Source organism: Paramormyrops kingsleyae, chromosome 14, assembly GCF_048594095.1.
Source record: "Paramormyrops kingsleyae isolate MSU_618 chromosome 14, PKINGS_0.4, whole genome shotgun sequence".
Classification (NCBI taxonomy): Eukaryota; Metazoa; Chordata; class Actinopteri; order Osteoglossiformes; family Mormyridae; genus Paramormyrops; species Paramormyrops kingsleyae.
In genome coordinates, this window is record NC_132810.1 from 12,517,359 (window position 1) to 12,532,337 (window position 14,979).

Consider the following 14,979-nt stretch of genomic DNA (forward strand, 5'->3'; position numbering starts at 1 on the left):
CATTTCTAATGGCGAGGGTGTTTTTTTGTATGTGTGGATAGTCGTATTATTATGTACTTTATACTGCAGTAAATCAAACACAATGCATAAGTTAGTGAAAACAGGCAGAGCTCCACCTTCTTCTAGTGCAAGTAGGCCCTTGGATTTTGCCCAGGGACACTGGGTTTAAGCACTAGCTTCCGGCTAGGAGTGTGCAGGTACTGATATACCGATCATTTTGATCTGAATGAGTTCATTTTAAGAATCAATTCTAACATTCAAAAATATGTATATACCATATAAGTGAGGGAGAGGGAAGTTGCCCAGACACTAGGGAAATGTGGCGATTGATCATCCGGTGAAATCCCCTTCTGGTGAAGTGGTGCAAGGCCTACAGTCTGCTGCTCAGCATTGACAATAAGAAGGAAATGATTGTGGACTTCAGGAGAAACCGGGGCAAAAAATGTTAGCATTTTGTATTACAGTCCACAGAGAAATGGGAGAAACAGGGTAATAGAGAAAAAAGGAGACAAATACAGTATGACCCTGGAGGATGATGAAATCAGACCAATATGTGTAACAATGGTTCTGGGCTGAAGATGGGGGAGCTGGCCTTGTCTGAGAGGGAGGGCCGGCTAGAATGTTCTAGAAAAGCTGCCCTACTTTTGTCACCCGTGACTAACATTGACATTTCTTTACAGTATTACAAAACCAGCGACAGCCTGTCGTGCTTCATCTCCTCGTTTGCTAAATATATCCAGGACCGAACAGGGGGTGGTTATTGTGGACACGATGCTTGCAAACAATGGCACTTGTACCGGCAATATGAAAAATTCAGTGGTGCAAGACGATGTCACTCTTCACGGGGCAAGTGTCAGTCTTGCGACATTTGACTGGATGTTGAAGTATATTCATGTCACAATCGTACGCCTTTCAGTTCAAGACACCTTTCTTTGCATTTCAGCACAATTTTCTGCTGGATTAACTTGCACCATTTTAGGTATAATCTTATTTATTTCCCAGGATATTTGTAAGACTTTCTAATATTTCTAATCATGGTCATGACACACAATGATATTACACAATGATTGGACCCTCTTCCACTCTGGAGTTGCTCACGGGGAGAGGCGCCGAGAGGGGGTGGGCATACTTTTTGCCCCTTGCTGGGCGCCTGTACATTGGGGTTTACCGCGGTAGCCTCCCTTCGCCTTCGGGTGGGGGAGACGGGTCATGACTGTTGTTTGCGCTTATGCGCCAGGCGGCAGTTCAGAATACCCACCCTTTTTAGAGTCCCTGGCAGGGGTGTTGGAGAGTACTCTCTTGTTCTGCTGGGGGACTTCAATGCTCACGTGGGCAATGACAGTGAGACCTGGAGTGGCGTAATTGGGAGGAATGGCCCCCCCGATCTGAACCCGAGTGGTGTTTTGTTGTTGGACTTCTGTGCTCATCACGGATTGTCCATAATGAACACCATGTTCAGGCATAAGGGTGTTCATATGTGCACTTGGCACCAGGACACCCTAGGCCGCAGTTCGATGATCGACTTTGTAATCGTGTCATCGGATTTCCGGCCACATGTCTTGGACACTCGGGTGAAGAGAGGGGTGGAGCTGTCAACTGATCACTACCTGGTGGTGGGTTGGCTCCGCTGGTGGGGGAGGAAGCCGGCCAGGCCTGGCAGGCCCAAGCGTATAGTGAGGGTCTGCTGGGAACGTCTGGCAGAATCCCCTGTCAGGGGGAGTTTCAACTTCTACTTCCGGCAGAACTACTCCCATGTCTTGGGGGAGGCGGGCGACATTGAGTCCGAATGGGCCATGTTCCGCGCCTCCATTGTGGAGGCGGCTGACTGGAGCTGTGGCCGTAAGGTGGTCGGTGCCTGTCGTGGCAGCAATCCCTGAACCCGCTGGTGGACACCAGTGGTGAGGGATGCCATCAAGCTGAAGAAGGAGTCCTATCGCGCTTTTTTAGCCTGTGGGACTCCAGAGGCAGCTGACAGTTACCGGCAGGCCAAGTGGAGTGCGGCTTCGGCGGTCACTGAGGCAAAAACTCGGGTATGGGAGGAGTTTGGCAAGGCCATGGAAAACGACTTCTGGACGGCTTCGAGGCGATTCTTGTCCACCATCCGGCGACTCCGGGTGGGAAAGCGGTGCAACATCAACACTGTTTATGGTGGGGATGGCGTGCTGTTGACCTCAACTCGGGACGTTTTGGGTCGGTGGATGGAGTACTTCGAAGACCTCCTCAATCCCACCGACACGCCCTCCAATGTGGAAGCGGAGTATGGGGACATGGGTGTGGACTCCCCTATCTCTGGGGCGGAGGTCGCTGAGGTGCTTAAAAAGCTCCTCGGTGGCAGGGCCCCGGGGGTGGATGAGATCCGCCCGGAGTACCTTAAGGCTCTGGATGTTGTGGGGCTGTCCTGGTTGACACGCATCTGCAGCATCGCATTGGACATCGGAGGCAGTGCCTCTGGACTGGCAGACTGGGGTGGTGGTCCCCCTCTTTAAGAAGGGGGACCAGAGGGTGTGCTCCAACTATAGGGGGATCACACTCCTCAGCCTCCCTGGTAAGGTCTATTCGGGGGTTCTGGAGAGGAGGGTCTGCTGGATTGTCGAACCTCAGATTCAGTAGGAGCAGTGTGGTTTTTGCCCTGGCTGTGGAACAGTGGACCAGCTCTATACTCTCCACAGGGTTCTGGTGGGTTCATGAGAGTTTGCCCAACCAGTCTACACGTGTTTTGTGGACTTGGAGAAAGCATTCGACCGTGTCCCTCGAGGAGTCCTGTGGGGGGTGCTCTGGGAGTATGGGGTTAAGGGCTGTTTGGTCCCTGTATAGTTTTAGTTTTGCTGTATCACGTAGGAACTCTGACAAATAGACAGTCAACTGTTTACCGGCAATAACGTATTTAATTGTGTTTATGTTTCTCATATGCTATTAAATTCAACATAATTAGAAGTGTTTTGCTCTTGATTTTTGTTTGTATTCAATGTCAGGTGCATTACGTTGCAGTGTTAAACAGTATTCAGCAGAAATATTCGTACCTGGTGACATTCCTGCAGTCTCAAACCCAGCAATTCAGCTTTTGCTTTTGACAGACCCAAATCTCTGACCAGATCATTTGATTCTCACTGTGTTATGAGATGTGGATCACCTGATGAGCACGGTTCAAAATCCGGATCACTGTCACTGCCAGTTCCCTGCATTACAGTTTCTTCATCTGGTTCGTCTAAGGTACATTCCTCTGGTGGTTTCGGAATTGGAAGACTGTTGTCATGTGGCATGGGTCCCATTGCTGAAGGCAGATTAGGGTATTCAACTGACTTCTTGTTTTTGGTAGAGAAACCAGACACATTAGTCAAACAGAAGTAACAATCCGTCACATGGTCTTTCTATTCTTGCCATATCATCGGGACAGCAAACAGTCCTTGTCTCGATCACCGATTCTTTCGCTGAAGTACAGATGATATGCTTTCTTCACAAGAGCAGTCATTGAGCGTCTATGAGGCGTAAGCGCATATTCACAGCAAATTTAGCAAAATGTATTGCCGCTGTTACGACATTGACCAACACCAATTGTCCTGCAAATGTCTATAGCATCTAGCTTACTTGTTACATTGCTACTGAGGCAATGCTATATTCTGAAACAATAAATACCATCAGACCACCATCAGATCTATATTAACCGAATGAGCAACATCTGTGTATGCAAGCCGCTTTTATAGCCTGCTGAGGCAATGTCAAGCTGGCTCTGACCTGGCCAGGCATGCCCAGGCTCCAAACTTCCACAGAAGAGTTTCCAACCTGGCCTGATTCCATGTCTAGACATGCCCACACTGTTGATAGGTCTCTTACAGAAAACTTTGGACACAAATATAAGGAAAATACATGACAAATCTGAAGATTTTGATGAAACGTTACCTGATTTTCATGATCAGCAGCCAAAAATCTATAACGAACACCCAACAGTGTTTAAGAAGTGAAACCTTTGTTGTGCAGTGTAAGATAGAGTGACCACCTATTCCATATCAGGGGGGACACTATGAGCTACTTCAGCTTTTACGAACTACTTTAAAGCTGAAAGGGTTCTGTGCTCTGCTAAAATGTTTGGTTAGTTCCTAGATTGAAAGACTCATCCAGCTGTTTCGCATTAACATTACTGACACATATGCATGATTATAGGAGACTGACCAATCAGCATACGGCAAGAACCCAGTGCTTAAGTGAAATCCTGGTCCTTTTAATTGAAATGTATGAAATGGTAGTTTACAAATCCTGTTGTAGCTCATAGTGTCCCTCCTGACATGGATTAGGTGGTCACCCTAGTGTAAGACGATAATGATAATCATCGCGATATAATTGTGGGTATGCCATGTGCTCAATGAAAGTTTGAGATATTTTATGACACAACATGCTTCTGGCAACATGATTTGCATCACAAAATGGGGTTACTTTCTCTGTGACTACTTGTCAGGAGCAGCAAAAGAAAATTCCACAGTAAAATTCAATTCACAAAAAAATCCCGACCGTAATAATCCAGAGAGATTTAAGAACAGATAGGAAGAATGCCAGCTGCAGCGATAACTAAAATAAGCTGCTCATCTTCTATCTTGGACTTGTGAAATGCGAAACATTGTTTGACTCACATGGCACTTTTGGCTTGTTTTCAGCATGCATTCAGTCCGTTTTTCAACAGAGAGCTCCATCTAGTGGGATCAGAAAATATAGCAAATTGTTCCGGGAGCGTCATTTTGGCCATGTTTGGCATGTTTGTTACGTTCTGACAATAAAGAAACCATGTGGTTTCTTCAATTTTAACTCAAGAGTAGAAATCAGTCTTTAAACTGGAGAGAAATAATGACTTGAGATTTAGTGCAATAATTAGCGATATCGACCGATATGAATATTTTTTATCGTGATAACATTTTGGCCATATCGGCCCAGCTCTAATGACAATCTTTTAAGTCATCAGTCACAGTCATCTTTTAAGCTGTAGTTGCATTGCAGTCGTGGTGTGGTGATGTTTTTTTTCTTTGCAATCCTGACAATCATGGGAGGTGCTTCCATGTAACTGATGCTTTAACTCTATCCGGACCCTCACCCGTTATGTCCCATCTTACTTCCACCATATTGTAATCGAGAAGGCAGATTTTAATTGTTATCGATGATTTAAAAAAAATCTAGTAACTGTGACAGCTCTACTCAAAATGCAATACTCAGTTCTTAACTTCCCTTTCTCCTCCCTCTGGCTACCTTTCTTCTCTCACAATGGTGGGAAAGAAGTTTGCGCATGCCGTTACTCTAGAGTTCCCTGTGGCACAAAGTAACAGCAGGCATTTAAACTAAAACATCATATGTATTCTCACTACGGTTGCCACCCATAACTTATAATACAGGATGATCCCATATTATAAGGGACAGGTGGAAACCCTAATTCACTCCCAAATATAAGAAAATGTGACACACGTTAGTGTCTAAATCTGCATATAGTAGCATAAAGGCACAATTAAAAAGTCGTCAAAATGTGTGAAACAAGGATGTTACCTACTTGTAGGTAAGGATACTGCTCAGCTCTTTTCAGATGAATGCAGAGACAAAACCAGCACATTTATACCATTACCTGCAATTGGCCACTCCTTGTTCTCCTCATTAACCACTCTCAGAAGATCCATCACAAAGTTCAGTTGGCACCAAAAATACCTGAATATTGTGCTAAAGTCATTTGAGTACATCGCTTTGAATAAAAGCATCTGCTAACTAAATAAATGTAGAGGTAGATACAGGAAACAGTGATCAGTCGTATGACTGATCACTGTTTCCTGTATCTACCTCCTTAGCTTGTTTATTGTATGATTAGGATGCTGAACCAGTTGCTAGTTTAAGTCCTATGTTCAGCAGAGTGATGTCACCACTTGAGTCCTTAAACCCAATTGCTCAAAGGACTGGCTGACTATGCTTTGCACTTGTATGTCACTTTGGGCAAATTCATTGGTCAAATTCATTATGTACCACATGCTATCAATTTAGTGTAGCCTTATTTGTTAAAAAACAAAAAATGTTCCATAATCCAGAATGATAACTACGTTGGTCAGAGCAGATGTCCTTAAGAAACTTCAGAAGTACAAAGACTTTGTCCCGAAATTCTCTTGCTGGGATGGAGCTTAGAGGACACAATTAGCACTAGGAAATATGTCACTTGTACGTGTGGGTGAGGGGATGACAGGTGCCAAGGCTCAGCCAAGTAATGTGATATGTCAGAGTGCACTGGACAAAACAAAAAGAATCACAGATAGAGAGTGATCCATGGATGTTGCCATGGAGACCTGGGGAGGTCTGCTGTATTGCATGGATAAAATTTCTGACAGTCAGGTTCAATGCAAGTGGACAACAGTTTTGGTACAGGAATCAAAGATTCATGCTTTAAAGATTTATATGTGCCAGTTTCACACTCATACATGTTTTTGGACATCAGGAGCAAGCTGGGAAACTCACAAACTGCAAACATACTGAGGATATGCAAACCACAGACACAGCCAGGGGCGTGAATGAAACAGTGAACTTTGTCATCCACAGAAACACAGACATATATAAAGGTGAGAGTGAGTTTTGGAGTCAGCACTGGTTCAGTCAGAGTCCCTGGAGGAGTTGGGGTTAAGCATCTTACTCAGTATTACGTGAATTACAGAAAAATTCAGAAAAATAAGACTTGAGAGCAAAGAGGCATGCATACATTTATTTTTCTCCACAGTGACATTACTGGAAAATAGGAGATATAATCTTTGCAATAAATGGCATTAAGTAAATTGTATGAAAATTCAGAATATTTTTATAATTCAGTATAAGATGCATCTGTTTACATGTAAAAAATACAATTTTCTTAGTTTTGCCAAGACAAAGTACAGTGTATGGGCATGCAAAATTAACCTGACCCTTATTGAATGCACAGCTAACAATGATTTGTGATCAACAGAGCAGTAAGCCAATCTACTGAGAGGCATTTCAGGGCAGACTTTCCACCGTGACAGAGGTGAGGGTGATGTCTTTTATGATGTTGAGGTTGTTGATTGAGCTGAGGTCACGCATCCTGTGCCTGTATTCCAGGAGGTGACTGTTATTCACTGCCACCTTGAATTCATTATTGGTGCAAAGTATCTTCATCTAAAAAAATAAAAAATAATAATAAAAAAAAAAACCCCACAAAATTTACACAGTTAACAGTGATAAGGAAATAATGGACACAAACCAGTGATGGTACACGGCTTAAAACGTACATACATTCTCGGAAATTGTATATTTTCTTGAGTCTTGTAATTAATATTAGTAATATACTTTTATGTAAATTAACTTTACTGATTTATAAATACGTTTACCATCTAAGAAAAATGGTTGGGGAGAAAAGTTTTACATAGTACAAGAAAGTTGAAGGCTGAGGTCATACCAGTGTGTTGTAATTAAAGTAAACAACCTGCCTTACCTACGGTTGTTTGAACCCAGCCTGACTTGCACTCCCCCCCTCACTTACCACAAAAGGCTTTCCGCGAACAAAGGGGAATGAGCCACACTCCCTCTCTTCCTTGCCCCAGTTCCCCCCCTGCAGGCTGTTCCTCACAATGACCTGCCTCCCACCCTCACTGAATCGGGGGTTAATATGCAGGGCGATATCATTGCCTCGGCCGAGGTTGACTGCAAACCTGTAGGAGACAACAGTGCTTTACCATTAGTCATGATAATGCAGCTGAATGCCATGAAATTTGACCTACTTAAGCAAAAAGACTACTTTAAAATTTGTCAGTGTTGTCTCTGCAAATTAAGCACAATAACTATGTTCAACAGGTATTCCCCATTTATCTATAGATGCTATTTTTGTATGAATTTGTATGATTTGTAGTCTATACACCAATGAGCTAAAAAAGTATGACTACCCCCACACGAAGTGAATAATGTTAACTCACTGTGTCAAGGTGTAGGATATATTAGATGGTAAACTAACATTTGTTACTCGCTGAAATGTTGAATGCAGAAGAAATGGGCAGAGATTATGATCTAAGTGACTCTGCCAAGAGCCAAATCATTATGGTTATATGACTGGGTCAGAGCATCTCTGAAACCGCAAGGCTTGTGGGGAGCTCACAGTCAGCTATGGTGAGCACCTACTGAGAGTGGTCCGAGGAGGGAAAAACCACAAACTGCACACAGGGTGTTGGGTGACCAAGACTGCGCAAGATGTAAATAAATGCTGCGTCATCTAGCATGAATCAACAGAAGGCTTCTGTGGCACAAAACTCATTTTGATGATGGTCCCAACACACGGTACACCTAGCCCTGCACAGCCAGAGGCTAGTACGGCTAACCCTAATCTACTGTTGACCACACCTACAATGAGGGTGTGAGCATCAGAACTGAACCTTGGAGTAATAGAATTAGTTTGCCTGGTTCTGTGAATAATGTTTTTTATTACATCATGTGGAAGGCTGGGTCAAGCATTTGTGAAGGGAGCCGGACCAACAACTTAAAGACGCATCCTGATGAATTACTCTCTAATACCTCCCACCACCTTGCCTCGCACCATTTCAATGAGACTCAACATTATTCTCTTCACATGGGGAAGGTCATAATGCTGAGGCTCATCATTGTAGCTTCTGAGGGATCTGTAGATATTGTATACAATACTGTGCAAAAGTCTTAGGCAGTCATACAAAATGATGCTTAAATGATCTTCATGTTGGTGTAAAACTTTGCAATTATGTCTGTCAAAATGTGTCAGCTTAACCATTTCAAAACCCAATGTCTTCATCCCCAGTATTTGCCGCAACTGTCCAACACACACACACACACAGACACACACACACAGACACACACACACACACACACACACACACACACACACACACACACACACACACACTAAGGAAAATGTTAGCAAGTTATGAACATAGGGGAAGTCTGGGAGAGAATAGGGGTTCCATTTGGCACCACTAAGGTGATAAGGAAGATAATTCAATTGACAGTGGCCAGAGAAGTGGCTGAGGTACCATTTGCTCTCACGGGAAATCCCCGTCCTGTCCTGTCCCGTCCCTGTCTCAGGATCGTCACACGCCACGAGGTCACTCTTTATATGTAAATTCACTCACAACACCTACACACAGCACCTTGGCGGGGAGGGTCTTTTGGGGTATAAAGGGGGTGAAGAACTGCCCTTAATTTGTATTTGAGCTGCCTTTCAGTACCTGGTGTATGTCTACACTGTATTACATAATATTATTTTTACTGTTCAATAAGCCACCATTTTGCTGAAACTGCGGAGACTCTGCAAGTGGATTCCTTACACACACATTTTTTAATTTGCCCACTAAGACACCTTGCATGGCTAAAGAACATCTCACTGACTTCTAAATTAATTAATTGAGCGAGCTTGTGATAAAATTTTACGAATACATGGAATGGCTGAGGTGCCCCTGAGGAGAGGTTTGGGAACTGACTGTGTAGCTAAGTACAGCTCCAAGACCATCCTTAAGTTTGCTGACGATACCACCGTAATAGGTCTGATCAGCGAGGACGATGAGACGGCCTACAGAGAGGAGGTCAGACTCCTGGCAGAATGGTGTCAGGACAACCACCTCTCCCTCAACGTCAACAAAACTAAGGAGATGATTGTGGATTTCCGCAAACAGGCAACAGAGCACAGCCCCATCTACATCGGAGGTGAGGCTGTGGAGCAGGTCAGCAGTTTTAGGTTCCTCGGAGTCACCCTCACTGATGACCTTAAACGGTCAAGTCACACTGCGGCAATAGTCAATAGAGCACAACGACGACTCTACTTCCTCAGGAGACTGAGGAAAGCCCGGATGTCCCCCAGAACCCTGTGCAGATTCTACAGGTGTACTGTGGAATCCATCCTGACAGGATGCATCTCATCCTGGTACAGCAACTGCTCAGTTCAGGACAACAGAGCTCTGCAGCGGCTGGTGCACTCAGCACAGAAGAAGATCACGGGCACACAGCTCCCTGCGATCCGCGACATCCACACCTACACGCTGTCTCAAGAAAGTGAACTGTATCTGGCGGGACCCCAGCCACCCTGCACTGTCACTTTTCACCCTCCTCCCATCTGGGAAGCGACTGAAGTCCATTCGGACGCGCACCTCCAGGTTCAGGAACAGTTTCTACCCAACTGCAATCAGACTCCTGAACATTCAGTAACCTTGTGTCCCCTCCACTGCTACCCGCACATATATTTCTTTCTCTGTCTCTATCTATTCCTGTGATTTTGGTCTTATTTACTTATTTATAATTCACATTATCATTCACTCACTTGTCATCCTGTTGTCTATCCGTCTTTTTGTCTATGTTTACTGTCACACATGCAAGCAAGCATTTCATTGTACACGGTACTCATACTTGTACACAATACAATAAAAGAATTGAAGCGGTGTTCATCTAGCCATCTAGCATTATCAGCAATTTTTTGGGGAAAAGAAAAAAAATTACTGTTAGTTATTGTGTTACTCTTCATATGCATATATTCTGATAACTTGTGTTTTTTGTTCTGGACATGTATATACACACTACCCAGATAAACAGCTTTAAACGTTTTCTTTGACTGCCCACGACCTTTGCACTGTGCTGTATGTGTTTGTCCATCCATTGAAAATTATGCCCATTTCTTCTAGCTGGGAAAAAGGCCAGATCTGCAAATGCTAGGACAGTAGCAACATATTCTGGGTAACTGGTAAGCAGAAGGTATAATAAGGTAGAGGTTTAACATGTGTAGGGAACAGGCTTTATGTACTGACATGTTAGCATTGGGAAGGATCTGCCCTGAGATGCTGATCAGCATTTTGTCATAACATCCTCTGGGCAGGACCACGTCGTATGGCACCGTCTGAAAGGAGAAACCGTTGGCTTTATTCTACACAGTGTCTGTCATGCCATCCCCATATAAGCACAAAACTCCCTCTAATTTAAAGAAAAATCTAAAAATATTATATCTTCATGTTTCACTTGTCTTTTTAATAACCAAGTTGTCATACTTCATTCCTAATGGGATAGAAACTTTTCTGCACAGCCAGCAAGTAAACAGTCACTAAGAGTAACCTGGTTTAATGGTTAACAACCAATTATAAGATGCAAAATGCAAATGATAAGTTTAAGAGTGAGTCTATACATTAACAATCACTGACCACTAGTTCCAAAAATCTTGACTTTACCAAGTTATATTATAATTCAAATGAAGAACAGCATGAATGAAAACAGATTATGTGGTAAGTGGTATGGAAGTAAATGTTAGAACTTACTAGAGGTCCACTGGAAAATGGCTGAGGAGCAGATGGGATAGTTTGGCCAGGCTGACCGGGCCACGCTGGTTGATTTGGTTGGCCAGGCTGGCCGGGCCATGCTGGTTGATTTGGTTGGCCAGGCTGACTGGGCCATGAAGGTTGGCCAGGCCAAGTTGGTTGATTTGGTTGGCCGGGCTGACCGGGCCAAGCAGGTTGGCCGGGCTGACCGGGCCAAGCTGGTTGGCTGGGCTGACCGGGCCAAGCTGGTTGATTTGGTTGGCCGGGCTGACCGGGCCATGTTGGTTGGCCGGGCTGACCTGGCCACGCTGGTTGGCCGGGCTGACCGGGCCATGCTGGTGCTCCAGCCTGAGCATTCAACGGCTGTCCAGAGGAGGTGTCATCACCCAGAGCATCAGACAGCTTTAAGGAAAAGGACACAGCCCATCAGACACATTTGCAAATACACAGACACACATATGCAAACAGATACAGACAAGTGCTTCCAAAATAAAGAATGAATGATGCGTTCATCTCCTATTTAATCAAACTCAAAAATGCACTCTTTCCTGTTTGAACAGGTATAAATGTAAAGCTACTGAACCACCACAACTTAATGGCCAAGAGAATTATTCCACAGACCTAAAGGTGCAAGTCCAATCAATGTCTTACTAAGGACTCGTCCGCACTAATATATTTTTGTCGAGTAGCGCAAAAATTCTTCCAATTCAGCCTTCCAATTCACAGATCATTTTTTCCCAGAAAATTTCACCCCTCTCCGACAACTAATCTTTCCATAAACGCATTAGTGTGGACCCTCATAAACGTAAGAATAGTTATGCCTACATCAGTGAGCTCTGATTGGTTCGCACTTAGATCATGACCCTTTCCTGATTAGCTCTCTTCATTTCGATGTCTTTTCCTAATTGGTTATTCTTCTCAGGAATGAAGAATGCTTTGCCTCCGTTTTCACAGAAGAAAGCCACATGTGGACATGGAGGATGTACAGGACCTTCACCAAGTGGCATATGTTGTTTTGCTTACTTGTATGTAGATAAATCGTGTTTTGTATACATTGTATGCTGTTTATAGCTACAGTGGTACCTCAGAACTCGAATTTAATCTGTTCAGAACTCCGGATCGAATCCTAATAAATTCGAGCTGTGATCAAATTTTCCCCATAAGAAATAATGGAAAACCAATTAATTGGTTCCCGGCCCCCAAAAAAATTACACCTAAATATGTTTTTTTTGTTGTTTTTTTTAAGCATTTAAACACAAAATGAACTGGATAAAACAAGAAGAGCATATACTGTACTAAACACATCTAAGCACATTTATCAAAACAGTCATTTGTAAAGTAAGAAAATAAATGTATCCAAACAATGTGTCCTGCCCCGATCGTCTGCTTCTCCCGTGTACCACGCCCCCTCATTAACCCCGTGTGGAATTAAATATAGCCCTGTAATTAAACCCCGTATTCCCCGATACCATGACGTCTGCGCCTTTGTCTCCGTTCCGTCCCCGCTCGGCACAACAATATTATTATTATTAAACATATTAATGGTTTATTATTAATATTAAAACAATTAAGAAATCTTTATTTTTAAATGTATTTTATTGTATAATAATTACCGTTACTGTATCTAAGTGTATTTTTACTGTCTAAATATATGTATTCAGCTAGTGTATGGTGCTATCACAGCTAATGCGAGGCTGAGACTGAAGCATTACCCTTTGTTTCCGCTGAGAGACGTGCCACGTGACTCATTTCCCCGCGCGTACAAGTTATCTTAGGTCGGCGTTCACGGTTTGACTTCTGAGATTCAGATCAAGCTCTAGGTATTTTTTTTTCCCAACTGGTTGGTTCGACTTTTAAGAAATTCGAGTTCTAATGAGTTCGAGAACTGAGGTACCACTGTATTGTCGAACTCAAAACGAGACTGGAGCTGAGCCAAGTGTAGGTGCAGCTCTAGCTTATGATAAAGATATCCAACCAGAAAACAAGAAAGACAAGAGCACACGGAAACTGGGGGGAAGATGTGTTGTGACTACATTTTTGGATCCCTGTGTTGTAGCTGTGATGGTTCCTTTTATGTAGTTTTGTGTTTGCGTCACTACAGTACTGTGATATTTCGCTTTTGCTAAATAAAATATGTTAATTTACTTTAAAAATATGGTTGTGTGAGATTAATCAACAGTCAAATGTTTACAAAAACTGAATTTTATTACCAATTAAAGTTTTTTTAAAAAATGATCTGAAATACATTCCTCAGCACTTCTAGAATTATACAAAATTTTGGTTGGACAAAAAAAACTTGCCAATGACATACTGTGCTCAAGCTACAACAAACAAATAAAGTGCGGCACTTCTAAACATATATATGTCACACCCTGCTCCGTTCGATCCTAATGTGTGCCACGCCCACCTCGTTACCTCGTGTTCAGCCCTGATTGTGATCGCCTGTGTCCTATTAAGTCTAGCTTGTCTTTTGTATTTAGTCCTCGTCTGAGTCAGTCTTCCCCAGACTTGTCATTGTAGTGTCCGTCGATGTCCCTACCTGTCTGTCTCTCGAGCATTAAAACCCCGTTTGTACCCGACTTCCTGGCTCCGTTTCCCTGCTTCCCGGATCACCGGAGCCCGATCGTGACAATATACATATATACATTAAGAATCACTCTATGTCATTTGCCTTTTACATGGAGCAGTATGAACACCGATGTTATTTTCAACGTTAGTTATAATTTCTTTTGGGAAAAAATTGTAACGTATTAGTGCACATGTAGCCTCAAATCACAGGGGTTGAGGTCACCAACTAAGTGAATTCATGAATATGTAATAAGTTCCACTACATTTTTGTCTTTTAATGAACAGCATAATCTGCATGTTTAAATTGTCTTCTTGACTAACAAAATTAAAAACAAAACAGTGATACTTACATCCATTTTACCTGTTAAAGAAAAAAGAAAATATCATGTAAGCTTATCATCATCATGTAGTCATTACAGTTTGGTAACATCTACTTTGGATTAAATTATCCATCAGTAATAAACTAAGGAACTCCAAGGAAACATTTACTCAAACCATATAATTAAGGGAGAATGACAGTCAAACACATTAAATATTGACAGTACTTGGAAAAAAATATGCCAAAGTCCAGCAACCAGAGGTAATAGTGCAACATGTGCACAACATGCAGGAGTTACATCACTTGGTCGAACATATGAACACCAGCACCGTCTTAGGCTGCACTGGGCTTGGACGCTATGTAATTGTTAATACTGTCATAATATCCAGATATTATACTACAGTATATAGTATTTTAAAGATACTTGCAATCCAAAGTTTTACTGTAACTTGGTCTGTGAGTGTTTTGCAAGACAAGCAAAAATTTTAAATAAATTTTTACTTGACAAATGAGCGAGGTCTTGCAATAAAAGTATGACGTATAAGATTTGTCTGCCAAGCGTCACGTGGAACGAATCATCTGAGTTTCCATTATTTCTTATGGGAAAATGTGCTTTGATTTAGATTAGATTAGATTAGATTAGATTAGATTAGATTACATTACATTACATTACATTACATTAGATTAGATTAATCCCTCGGGAAGGTTCCTCCGGGAAATTTAGTTCCAGCAGCACTACACCGACACATTACAGTTACAAAAAAAAAACCAATTCATCACGAGTGCTTTGGATTACAAGCACGTTTCCAGAACAAATTATGC

At 42.7% G+C, this 14,979-nt stretch overlaps 1 protein-coding gene across 1 annotated transcript; it reads right to left on the minus strand.

The window, feature by feature from the left end:
- Positions 1–6,682: 6,682 nt before the first annotated feature.
- On the minus strand, positions 6,683–14,592 carry LOC111837022 (galectin-3-like). The gene is made up of 5 exons (XM_023798769.2): positions 14,189–14,592; positions 11,271–11,672; positions 10,770–10,858; positions 7,499–7,667; positions 6,683–7,134 (listed from the first exon to the last, which is right to left on the minus strand). Exons 1-5 carry the CDS (start codon positions 14,192–14,194, stop codon positions 6,976–6,978), a joined length of 825 nt encoding a protein of 274 aa, XP_023654537.1. The 5' UTR covers positions 14,195–14,592; the 3' UTR covers positions 6,683–6,975.
- Between the last annotated feature and the right edge of the window lie 387 nt (positions 14,593–14,979).

Excerpts from the sequence above, each read along its gene's own strand:
- LOC111837022 (XM_023798769.2), bottom strand. Across the intron at positions 7,668-10,769 it reads ATCCTTCCCAATGCTAACAT|GTTTGCAGTCAACCTCGGCC; the intron begins GTCAGTACATAA and ends TGTCTCCTACAG. Across the intron at positions 7,135-7,498 it reads TTCGCGGAAAGCCTTTTGTG|ATGAAGATACTTTGCACCAA; the intron begins GTAAGTGAGGGG and ends TTATTTTTTTAG.